General features: G+C 51.8%; 1 protein-coding gene across 1 annotated transcript; it reads left to right on the forward strand.

The window, feature by feature from the left end:
- The first annotated feature begins 220 nt into the window (after nucleotides 1-220).
- On the forward strand, nucleotides 221-11,724 carry KCNMB1 (potassium calcium-activated channel subfamily M regulatory beta subunit 1). The gene is made up of 4 exons (XM_067730158.1): nucleotides 221-378; nucleotides 3,854-4,011; nucleotides 6,075-6,246; nucleotides 11,317-11,724. Exons 2-4 carry the CDS (start codon nucleotides 3,878-3,880, stop codon nucleotides 11,584-11,586), a joined length of 576 nt encoding a protein of 191 aa, XP_067586259.1. The 5' UTR covers nucleotides 221-378; nucleotides 3,854-3,877; the 3' UTR covers nucleotides 11,587-11,724.
- The last annotated feature ends 1,271 nt before the right edge of the window (nucleotides 11,725-12,995 follow it).

Raw genomic sequence — 12,995 nt, forward strand, 5'->3', positions numbered from 1 at the left:
GAGAAGGGACTGAGTGAAGAAGAAATGTCTCCAAATATACCCAGATGGTCTTTCCTGACTTCTCAGTTTTGCTGTCTGTTTTGCGAAATCTGTTTTCCACTAGACTCTGGGAACTGCAGGTGCAGGGGCCTGGGTAACAGCTGCCCTCCTCTGAGCTGGGTACCTGCTCTCCCGAGTTTGTGTCCTGGGGCTGTGTGCTCAGACTTGACCATGTTTGGGCATGGAGGCTCGTCTCAGATGGGAACCAAAGGCCACTTCCCCAGAGACGGACTGGGAGCCCAAACTTCCTGCTGGAGCTCAGGCGGCCTCTTTTGGGGTGGGGGCTGGGGGCCAGGCAGAAAAGTGTCTGCCGAAGACTCACAGGGCACCAGGGAGACTGTGAGTACCAAGTTCAAGGGCACTGGGGAAGTGGTTTCTCCAGAGACTGGGGCTGGAGGGGAGATCTTCGTGGAGGGAGGCTGGCAGTGGGAGCTCCCTCCCTCGACGGGCTGTCCATCAGGATTCTGGGCTCCAGAGGAGTTGATGTTGTGTCACTCGGGACTAGAACTGCTGGACCCGTGGTCTGGTGGCCTTTCGGGGGGCCAAGGGTAAGGGTGGGCGCTCCATGGCCCAGTCACTGTAGTAACTCAGTGCTCTGGCCCTCAGGTCTCAGCTCCCAGAGCAGCCAGAGGGCAGCAGCCTGGAGATCAAGACCAGTCCTGGAACTTGTCACCAGGGGAGGGGGTAGGACAGAAACAGGCCCAGCAGGAGCACTGGGGACTTCTGATCCAAACCTTCAGGGTTTTCTTTGTTAATAGTAAGAGTTAATATTTATCGAGGGCTTGCGTTGGGCCAGGCACTGTGATAAATATGACGTTCGATACATCCTTTGCTCTTTGTCAGAACTCTCGGAAGCAGGTACTATCATACTCGTTTTACAGTCGCAAGGTTGCTAAGTAGCAAAGCCAGGATTTGATCCCATGTCTGATGACCTCAAAACACCCCCTGTCCCTCACTCCACCAGACCCTTAAACACTGTCCTCTATGCCCTGTCCTCTTAAGGAAAAGGAGGTCAACCCAAATACCAGGTCACACAGGACCCTCCAAAATTCTGTCTTGCTTGGCCTTTCTTCATCCTTCCTAAATCCACCCCAGACCTCTAGTGACTTTTCTAAATGGGAAGCTATATCCCCAAAGTCCAGAGATATTTAGCAATTCTCAAAACTGAGAGAGTCTTCTTAGAGTCTAACTGAAATCCCTCCTTTTACAGCTGCAACCCATTTCTTCTTGTCCAGACCTCAGGGGATGTGAGCAGCTCCCAATCTTCCTCCTGTCTAAAGGCTCTCACTGTGGTTGTTGTATCCTATGGCCATATCCGCATCCGTATTATCTCCCCATTCTTTTATCCTGCGTGGTCTTACGAGGATTTATCAAAACTCTGAAGCCTACTCCTTCAGTGCGGGCCACAGTCTCACCAGAGCATTGCAGACAGGTGGAATCTGAACGAATGGCAGATTCCAGACTGTTCTCTGACAGGGAGCCTCCCATCTCTTTTCCTCCTGAGTTCTCAGACCCGGTAGCACAGGGTCCTGCCTTCCCCAGCCTCGGGAGTGCCCAGGGGCTGGGAGGATATAAGAAGCTGTGCAGCAGAAGGGCCAGTGCCCCTGGGGGCTGATTAGCCAGGAAGGCAGGGCAGGCCTCCCCCCTTCAAGGATGCGCCGACTCTCCCAGGAAAAGACTGGTTTTGTTGTGAGTGCTCAGCCTAGGTCCTCCCTCCAAGGCAAGATACCTTCTTGGCCCCAGAGACTTGTGTTCCACAGTCCTGGGGCTGGGACAAGGCACCAGTGACCATAGACAGTCCTGGGGAAGCAGGCCACGTGGGCTTTTAGCCCATCCTCAGGTGGCTGTGTTCCTTTACCTGCAAAAACGTGGACGGGCTTGTTAAACTGGCCCCAGGTAAACGATGATGTGGACTGTCCCACTCCCGCAAGATGCAGAGACAGAAGGACAGAAGTAATAGGACGGAAGAGAATTGAACAGAACATCTTTCTTTGTCAAGGGAACATTTTTTCCCTTGTGAGTTCGTAATGTCTGTTAGAATGTAGGGAAACCCCACTTCTCAGTGCCCCAAATGTGGAAGGAAAAGTCATCATTGGGTGAGGGAGTCAATCATCTTGGAGGGAGCGACAGGGCTGTAACCTTGGTATCTGACGCTGGAATCTCCTCTGTAGGACACTAGGGGAGGGGGAACAGCTGGAGTGGGGAGGAAAGGGGGTCAAGCATCTCTGATTGGACCCTTGAAACAGTCCAATAGTTAGGAGAGAAGCCTGAGTAGAAAATGAAGCACTTTGCTGAAAATTCCTTTGGACTAATAATGCCTATCTCCTGGATACTCACTAATTCATAAAAATATTAGGTTTATTACTTTAGGGACCTGGTGGGGAAAATAAATTCCTTCCTGATATCTGGCTAAAATTTCCCCTACAACAGGGATTACAGAGAAAGGCCCCACGCCCCTGCATCCTTGGTAGAACTGCTACCTTCAACAACAGACAAAACCCCAGCAAAGGAATTTACCACAGGCTGTGAGGCAACGCACAGAGGGATGGGAAATCCATACAAGGACAGAAGCCAGGCACCTCTGGCTCCAGGCGGCACACGGGTGGCAAGAGTGACACTGCTGGAGGGTGTTCAGTGCGCCCAGCAGGGGAGGGAGGGGCCGTGCTTGCCCTGGGGAGAAGCAGATTCCCAGAAGAAAAACGAGGGGCTTCTGGCCCAAGAAGGGGGAAGGGAGGAAGATGCCCGTCACTCCCGTGCAATCTGCTTTGGCCCAGGGTGGCTCAAGTCCCCGTATAAGAGAGCAGTTGCTGAGGCCACATAATGCCTCCTGCCCTTGCTTGGAGCAAGGAGGAGGCTCTTACAGGATCCCAGTAGTGGAGACACCTCCTGCCACCCCAATGCCTGTGGCTGCCCTCTGGGGGCCCTGCTGCCCCTTCTCTGCGTGCTGCCCACGCCCAGCCGGCCCTGCTGTGGGACTGTATGGTAGAACTGTGAAATGCTCCAAGCTGTTCTGAGACAAGTATCCTAGGAGAAAGAGCACAGATGGTCCACTTCTGCAGGGAGGATATTAGTTTATCTCCAGTATTAGCTTCCTATCAGTGCTGTAACAAAGTACCACGAACTTGGTGGCCCCAAACAACAGAAATTTACTTACACACAGTTCCGGAAGCCAGAAGTTTAAAATCAGCAAGATGTTGGCCAGGCTAAGTCAAGGTGTCATCGGGGCTGTACTTCCTTCAGAGGCTGTAGGGGACAATACGTAATTCCTTGCCTCTTCCAGCTTCTGGTGGCTGCCCGCACTCCCTGGCACGTGGCCACATCACTCCAATCTCAGCCGCCCTGGTCATAGCGCCCTCTCCTCTTTTGTGTCTAATCTCCCTCCACCTCCTTCCTATAAGGATTCTTGCAATTACATTTAGGTCTACATGGATAGTCTAGGATAATCTCCCCATCTCAAGATCCTTCATTTAAAATCTTTGCCATGTAAAGTAACGGTCACAGATCCTGGGGCTGAGAACATGTGTACCTTGGGGGTCACTACTGAGCCTGTCACACACTATGTGACCTTGGGCCAGTCACTTTACCTCTCTGAGCCACAGGTCCTTCATCTGTAGAATGGGGATGATAGTACTTGCCTCTCAGAGCTGGGGGGAGGCTTACATGGGGTCCAAAGAACCCTCTGAGGTTGCCAAGCTCCATATAAAAGTAAAGATGATGTTGATATTTGAGCACCTTCTTCTCTCACCTGTCCTCCCTTCTCTGGTTTACCTATCACCTGTGCTGATCTCACATCTGTTTGCCTCCGTGGTCCTAGAAATGACTGCTGTCCCTTGTGGACATGGGGAAGAAGTTGGTGATGGCTCAGAAGCGGGGAGAGACCCGAGCCCTTTGCCTGGGTGTGGCCATGGTGTTGTGCGCCGTCATCACCTACTACATCCTTGGCACGACCATGCTGCCCCTCTACCAGAAAAGGTACGGAACCCTCCCGGCCTGGCCCCATCCTCCGGCCTCTCCCCTAAGGGTCTGGTCTGCAAGGAACCCCAGGCTTCTTCTTACCCTTCCCCTTGACCCTCACACCAGGCAGGAAGGTCTGGACAATCCTCATTCTTAGGGTCAAGGGTTCAAGTGCATGGAGGGTAGGCCGGACTGGGCCCTGCACCTCTGGAATTCTGGAACTTGGGTGTAAAAGATGCAGGAGGCCCTTCTCACAAGAAACAGCCAAGGAGGCCAACAGCTCTTCCCTGGTGGTCCAATGGTTAAAATCTGCCTTCCAATACAGGGCACGTGGGTTTGATCCCTGGTCGGGGAACTGAGATCCCACATACGGCAGGGCAACTAAGCCCACGTGCCGCAACTACTGAGCCCACATGCCTCAACTGGTGAGCCTGCGTGCCGCAAACTACAGAGCCCATGCGCCCTGGAGCCTGCATGCCACAACTAGAGAGAGAAAACCCGCACGCCACAACTAGAGAAAAGCCCACGCACCACAACTAGAGGGAATGCCACGTGTCTCAACTAGAGAGAAGCCCGCATGCCACAACTATGACCTGACGCAGCCAAAAATAAAAATAAAAAAATAAAAAGAAAGAAAGAAAGAGCCAAGGATCAGAGCAAACGCCCCAGTGTGAGTCTGACCCCAGGAGGAATCAGAGAGTCACAGAATTTTGTAGCTCATCTGCATTTTGGTTCTCTTTCACAAACCTCTGAGTCAAGTGGGCATCTATCTTCCTGTTGAATATCTCAAGTGATGGGGAGCTCACTACCTCAATTGTATACACCATTTCATTTGGGGGCCTTTCTGATAAGTAGGGAGTGTCTACACCGAGCCAAAAACTGTTACCCTGGAGCTCTGCTCTGGAATCTCAGAGAATGTCCCATGCCTTTGCTGCCTGACATGTTAACCACTTGAGCTTTTAAAAGAAAGGCTGTGAAGTCCCCGATCCATGTTCTAATGGGAACAAATATGCTCCGTTCTCTCAGCCTGATCTTAGGATAAGTCTCAGACCCTTGCCTCTGGCCGCGTTCCAGCGGCTGACAGCCCCCTCGGTCTGGCAATGTGTCTCCTGACTGGTAAATGGGAAATGAGTCACAATTGATTCACTGGTGTGTTGATGAGCCTGTTATGCTCTTCCGGGCCTGCTCCTGCCCCACTTTTTACAGCCCTGGAGCCATTCCAGGCTGGAATCTTACCGAGTAAGGCACCGCTCAGAGCAGCCATGTGCCTCCAACACGTTTTCTCCGGGTTAAGCATCTTCCCCTCTCGGGAAACAAATCAAGCCCCTCCTTCATCTACTCTTTTTAAAGAAAAGGGCACAGATTCTGAAGCCATCCATACCTGGCTTCAGGTGCTGTGTGGCCTTGGAAGAATCACTCGACCTCTCTGAACTTCTCTGCCACCCTCTTCAAGACGAAGATGGATGTGGCTAAGGTGTCTGAGGTCGGGCTGCCCATCAGAATCACTGAGAGGAGTTTTAAAAACACACCAGGGGGCTTCCCTGGTGGCACAGTGGTTGGGAGTCCGCCTGCCGATGCGGGGGACACGGGTTCGTGCCCCGGTCTGGGAAGATCCCACATGCCGCGGAGCGGCTAGGCCCGTGAGCCATGGCCGCTGAGCCTGCGCGTCCGGAGCCTGTGCTCCGCAACAGGAAGGGCCACAACAGTGAGAGGCCCGCGTACCGCAAAAAAACCCCAAACAAACAAACAAAAACACACCAGGGCCTGGAGCCCACCTACCTTAGAAATTCTGATTCACTTGTTCTGGGGTGTGGTTCGGCCCGACAATCTTTACAAGCTCCCCAGGGTATTGGGTGAGCAGCCAGGGCTGGAACCACTTATGCAGATGTTGTCCAAAAGGCCCCAAAGCGTTGATATTTAGATTCTACGATTCCTCCCCTGGGCCCAGGGACTCTGGGGTCACGCTCCTTTAGTGCCAGATGCTGAGGGTCTCGGCCCTGGGTCTCTCTAAAGGGGTTCACACTGGGCAGTCTGTGCCATCCGGGTTCTGAGATGTGTGTGTGTGTGCATCGTCTCCCCAGTGTGTGGACCCAGGAATCCATGTGTCACCTGATTGAGACCAACATCAGGGACCAGGAGCAACTGGAGGGCAAGAAAGTGCCCCAGTACCCGTGCCTGTGGGTCAACGTGTCATCCGTGGGCCGGTGGGCCGTGCTGTACCACACAGAGGACACTCGGGACCGGAACCAGCAGGTACTGATGGGGGGGGCGAGGTACGCATCCCCTTACCCCGGCAGGCGTGTGCGCCTGTCCCTAGCTGGTTCCCTATCCCCGCTCTGGAGAGCGGAGGCCGGGAAAGATAAACCCACTTGACCAGGGGCCACAGCTGGTATGAGGTCCAGACAGCCTTAACTCTTCTGCACTGGAGTCAGGCAGACCTGCCACCAACCAGCTGTGTGGTGGACGCAGCCAGCGCGGCCCCCCAAGCCTCAGTTTCTACATCTGTTGAAGCGCTGTTATGAAGTCAGGGACTGTTTATGATGTACCAAGCTCGATGCTGGGTGGATAGCAGGCACAACAAAGAAGCTGTTAATGGTCTCGCTTCATCCTGTAAAGTGAGTCACATGAGAGGCCGGACCCAGAGCTGACCCCACAGAGAGGAACCCCTGTGACTCCCCCTGCAACTCTAGGAAACCAGAGGCCCAGGTTTGGAGCAACCTTTGGAGGCCAACACTTGGGAGATGTACCCATCACTGCCTCTCAACAGCCCCCCACCCCAAATCCACCATTGTAGCCCTTTCTATAGGAAACACAAGTTGGCCCATTTTCATTCACTCATTCCCTTGCTCTTTCATTCAGCCATCGCTGAGCACTTCCTGTGTTAGGGGCTTTGGGTTCAAGAGGAGAGAGCTCATATGTGACATAACACCTAGTAGAGAGGGATCAGTGCCATAGGGAGAAACCAAAAAAATTATGGGCATTAAAGGAGGAAGTGACATTTCCTAGCACATTGAGGTGAGGGTATCAGAAAGGCATTTGGGTTAAAAATCAGGCAGGTACAGTTTACACAGAAATACGGGGCGGGGGACATAGATATCAAGGGGAGGCAGAGAACAGGCATGAGGAGGGAAGGCCGGGTAAGAGAGAGGTTCCAACACCGGCACAGACAGTGCCACAGGATGGGGTGTAGCAGGAAAATGTTTCAGAGGTAGCCTAGGGTCTGTTCTCAGAAGCCCCCCACACTACCAAAGTGGACAGTTAAACTGGGGTGGGTTTTTTTGTAGTTTTTTCTTTGTTTTTTGAGAGAAGAAGAACTTTAATGAAGAATGTTACATGTTATAGAAGGTAATTAGCCCCCATATTAAAAGAATATTACAGAAAACACTTTCCTGAATTTTTTTTTTTTTTTTCTAAAAGGACAGTCTTCAAGGGTGTCTGAGAGTGATAGCAAACACAACACAGTAGGAGAGAAGGAGGGGAGGTGGAATTCCAGCATTCCCTGACCCAGCACAGTTAGGGAAACACGTGAAGGAACCATTTTACAGAGAATGGGATTAGGCATTCATATTCAATCAGGATTTTTTTTTTTTTTTTTTTTTTGAGCTTTAACAGTTCAGCATAAGGAAGGAAACTGGGAAGGAAAGATGGAGGAAGGGTTAAGCTTATCCACAATTGCCATTTTACAGAAAAACACACTGGTTCAACCATATGAGATGCGCAGGTTAGTCTTCCCCATGTAGCCCTGCAAATACGTAGAGCAAATGCCAAGGCGGCCATCTGGGCTTGGGGTTAACGTACTGGGTACACAGTTTGAAAGAGACTCTGATTCCACCAGGGCTGGTCTCTCACCAGCCTGGGCTGGGAACACACGAAGTTCCTTTGCATTTGCATCAAAAGGCCAGAGCTTTGCCTGGAAAAACCTCAGACCAAATAATGCTCGTGGTGCTGGCTGTAACAGGGAGTAAAGCCATTTGCAACTCCTAATAGACTCCAGCGTTTCCTGGAGGAAGGTTCTACTGATTACCAGGGATTTAAATTCAAGCAAACCGTAAAGAAGGGAAAGACTAATGATATTCTGGCGCCGTATAAGCTGTGTGCCTGACTTCCCTGCCAAGGACTACCAAACTGTGGAATTAAAATGTGATCAGGGAAGCTGGGGTTCCTCACCTCTGTCTGTGGGTTAGATCCATCTGGGGGACTTAGAACCGGGGTCCCACACCAGACCCACGGATGCAGAGTCTCTGGGCTCTTCAGGTGATTCCAAGGTTCCTTGGGAATTACTGCTGGGAGCAGCTGGGAGTCTTTAAAGGATTTGGGGTCCTGGCAGCATGATCAGAGTGATGTGGAGGGCTGTGGGGTTCAGTTACTGGCGAGGGAGGTGAGGGCCACAGCAAACACCTGGGACAGCTCGGGCAGGGATGGATGCAGACAGAATTTAGCAGCTGATGGGATGGGAAGGGGAAGGGTGCCGGAGGGACAGTGGGATCATTGACAGTGCTAGGGGGTCATGGAGACGTGGGTCCGGGCAGTGCAAGGCGGCCTGACTTGTTCTGTCATCACTAGCATGACTCGGCCATGCCAGATGGAGCTAGAGCCTCCAAACCTACCTGAATCAGCTCCTCCCATGACCCCTGCCTCTTCTTTGGCATCCAGGGGCCCCTGATTTATTCAAGGATCAAGAAGCACATTTTCAAAGACAAGCAGAAGTGATCACTGGTGCAACGGGGGCTGGGAACAGGCTGGTTTGCAGGCTGCCACCCCGGTCCTGAGGCTGCCAGAGGAGCGAAAGGCCAGATCTTCTCCCTAATGGGCTGTCAGCAGCCTCTCAGACATGCCTCTGTCTGGCCTTGGAAGGACAGCACTGGCAGCCGCTGGATATTCTATCTGTTATCCCATAGCATCCAGGCACCACCAGGAGTGTGCCAATGGCAGGTTGCCACTCTGGCGTGACAGCGGAAGTGGCCTTCACGGTTTTGCCAAACAGCTGTGTTGGTGCACCAGCTGTTCCTCCCACCTTTGTTCAGCTCCTTGCCGTGCAAGGAGCCAGTGTTCCAGGCCAGCTGGGTGTCTTCTGGAATCACATGTGAAAGGCCTGGCAAGGCTGTCTCCCCCAACCCCTACTATGAGGAAGGGTGTCGCCAGCCCACTCTTGGATTCTTCCATGAGACTTAGCCTGGGGGGGATTCTAAGCCCCTCCCCACGGTCTATGCTGAGAACAGTGACACTGCAGGGCTTGGGGGGAGAGGCTAGATCATTTAAGATCCTTTAGACAACTCATGGTTAGCTGGACCCAAGGCAGGGGAGAGAGGATGCAAGTGGGCCCCAGGCCTCTGAGGTTGGCTCTGCAGAGTAAACTCCTGTCCAGTGTCTAGAGAACATTAAGGATCTAGAGTAATCCCAAACTGGCAAAGAATACAGTGGGACCCCAGGATGGGCACAAGTTCCCACTTCGGAGCTTGTCCATAGGCCCCTCCTTAAGGGAAAGAAGGAGTATTGTTTCAATTTCATAGTTAAGTCACAATACTATTATTAACACCATCTTCCATTTATTGAGCACGTAATATGTCCTGGGCTCTGCGCTAAGCGCTTAACGTGCATCATCTTGGTTAACTGCCATGACAATTCTGCTAGGCAGGCACCCTCACAAACCCAATCTACAAGGCTCAGCGAGGTTGAGACATTTGCCAAGGTCCCACAACTTGGAACATGTAGTTGAACTCAGGCCCGTCTGGTTCCATCGCCACACCTTTGTTCCGTGAGCTAGGTAACCCAAGGTCACAGTCAGAGACTTTGGGGAGATAGGACTAGGCCCTCTGAGCTCATGATTCTGGATCCACCTGCTACTGGGACCCTATCGTACCCAAGAAATCTGAGTGCCAGATTCCTCAGGAGCCGGCTTCTCCCCAGCCTCGGCTGCTCCCTGACTGGCTGGGGACGTGAATCTGCCTCTGGATGCAGCTCTCCCACTTCCCAGGCTGTCAGAGCTGTGATGCAACCATTCTCTGTAGTGCTGGACTGAACGCTGTCAGGGCAGGCAGCTTTGGGGCAGGACCTCATTTAAATACAGGGAGCAACCCAGGCCCGGGGAGAAGCTAGCGCAACACTGTCACTCGTTTTGATCTGGGACGTGATTGGACGAGGACAGTGGTCCTCGAATTTTAGTGCATGGAGGAATCACCCGACGGCTGAGCCCCTCCCTCAGCCGTTCAGAGTGAGGAGGGAGCCTGTGCTTATGACCAGCCTTCCAGGTAGTCTGCTGCGGAGCCCGTGCGGGGGACCACCCTCGCAGAACATCTGCCGGAGGCTCACGTAAGCAACATGCAGACCTCCTAGCGCGGAAGAGGGATAAAACCAGGGTCTCCACTTTGTGCCTTCTCTGCGGAGCTTTCCATCTGGACCTCATCTGCCCAGGCCGGAAGCTTCCTAATCACAAGGATCAGTGTCAGAATTAAACGTGTCCCAGGCTCTGCCTGCACAAATCTCTTTTAAATGCATGCTCTCTTTCCTTTGAATCTCGGTGTCAGATACCAGCTGGCCGACATCTTTTGCTCGGCTCACGCAGGGTTAGACCTCAAAGGGTTTTCAATACAAATTTTCGCCAATATTTTAAAATTGTGAGAGTCCACATTAAAATCTGGTTTTCTGGCTTCTCTACAGATATTGGAGGTCTGGCTACAGTAGGTCTTCTGGATGGCATGGCATCAGTTGTCCAGATGGAGTGATGCCTGCCAGTCTAGACGCAGCTGGCTCTCTCCATCTCACCAGGACCACCCATCCCCTGACACCGAGTGTCAGCTGGCACCTGTCATCCTATTCCCTCACCTACTTCACCCGTGGACGTTACCTGCCTGCGCTTTGTAGGCAATTGAGCGTCTGACTTCTGCCCTGAATCGAAATATAGAGCCCACTCAGCCTGTGTCCCCCATTGGTCTCCTTAGACAGATAAGTTTGAAGTTCTTTAATAAACTCCTTTGAAAAAGGTATTGCTATTAACCCATTTAAGTGATGAAGACATCAAGGCTCAGCATGGTAAGCAATTTGCCTAAGGTTCTGAAGCCAATGGGAGCAGAGCCAGGGCTCCAGCTGGGGCCCCTATCTCCAGGTGTGCAGCGTGTACCCTGAGCAGCTCCGAGGCCACCACCCTCCCAGACGACACTGTGTACACACCTTCTAGAAGCACACAATGTGCAGCCTGCCAAGCTTTGGACAGTCTTAACTCCCACCCAGGGGCCTGACTCCAAAGCTGACGCTTTTCTTTATTCCATGCCAGGCCCTAAGAAAGAGGGATTTCCAACCCATGGGTGCTCTCGCTTCTCCCTACAGTGCTCCTACATCCCAGGCAGCCTGGACAACTACCAGATGGCCCGGGCCGATGTGGAGAAGGTTAGAGCCAAACTCCACGAGCGCCGGGTTTTCGACTGCTTCTCCACGACTCGGGAGAATGAGACGAGTGTCCTGTATCAGCGCCTCTACGGTCCCCAGACCCTCCTCTTCTCCCTCTTCTGGCCCACCTTCCTGCTGACCGGTGGCCTCCTCGTTATCGCCATGGTGAAGATCAACCAGTCCCTCTCCATCCTGGCAGCCCAGAAGTAGCCCCATCCACACCACATCACTGCTCGGGCCACCAGGGGCTGGATGCGTCCCCAGGCTGTTCCTCACTTGTGTCCCCATGCCTCCTCCCCCTGCCTTCCCACTCTCCCCCCTCCAATACATTCTGTCTTCTGCTGCCTGGATGGTCTTTGGGAAATCTCTTTGTTAAGTCATTTCCTGCTCAAGAATGTTACAGTGGCTTCCCCGGACCCAGGAGAATGCAAGGCCAACCAGTGATAGGTCTCCTTTCCCTGTCCCCGCTCAACTGACTCAAACTTCTTTCCTGCTGTGCCACTGTCCACTGCACCGAGGACAGTGATTCTGTGCCTGTGTCCTGGCAGTTGGATCAAAGACCTGCTGGTCCCACCCAGGAAGCCATCCCTGGGAAACCTCTGTTCCTTCTTTGAATTCCACTCTGAAAACAACAGCAGCGCTCATGGGCAGAGCACACTTAGAACATCGTTTGTTTTCAGGATTCTCAGAGCTATATACATTTTTATACCAATATTATCAGATATAGGTACAAACTTCTGGTCTTAAAGCCATGGGGATATAACGTACAGCGTGGTGACCACAGTTACTAATACTTTATTGTATATTTGAAAGTTGCTAAGAGAGTAGATCTTAAAAGCTCTCATCACAGGAGAAAAAATTGTCATTGTGGAGAGATGGATATTAGCTAGGTGTGGTGATGATTTTGCAATACATACTACAGATATCGAATCATTACGTTACACACTTGAAAACTAATATAACCTTATATATCAATTATACCTCAACTTAAAAAAACCAAATATATAAAAAATAACAAGAGGCTATAAGGAAATAATACTAAAATACATCAAAGTAGTAACAGTGGGATGGTGGTTAACTGTAACTTTCTTCCCTCTTTTTTTTTTCTTCCCTCTTTTTATTTTTCTTAATTTTTAATTTAATTTTATTTATTTTTTTTTTTTTTGTGGTACACGGGCCTCTCATTGTTGTGGCCTCTCCCGTTGCGGAGCACAGGCTCCGGATGTGCAGGCCCAGCGGCCATGGCTCACGGGCTCAGCCGCTCCACGGCACGTGGGATCTTCCTGGACCGGGGCACGAACCCGTGTCCCCTGCATCGGCAGGTGGACTCTCAACCACTGCGCCACCGGGGAAGCCCTCCTCTTTTTATTTTTGATACTTTTCTAAATTTTCAACACTAAGAAGGTTTGGTTTCATTGTGTTTGTTTTTAATCAGAAAAGTAACAGTAGATGTTACTTTCGAAGGAAGTTTGAAAGGGTGAGCTCCCCATCACCAAGCAGATGCAAGTGGCCTGGGGAAGGGGTTCAGCTCCCATCAGAGACAGGTTTTTGAGAACACACAAGTTTAAGAACCCTGTATGGAGGGAAGGTAACCGCGGAGATGGGGAATTATGATTTAC

The sequence above is a fragment of the Pseudorca crassidens genome, chromosome 3 (genome assembly GCF_039906515.1).
Source record: "Pseudorca crassidens isolate mPseCra1 chromosome 3, mPseCra1.hap1, whole genome shotgun sequence".
In the NCBI taxonomy this organism is placed as follows: domain Eukaryota; kingdom Metazoa; phylum Chordata; class Mammalia; order Artiodactyla; family Delphinidae; genus Pseudorca; species Pseudorca crassidens.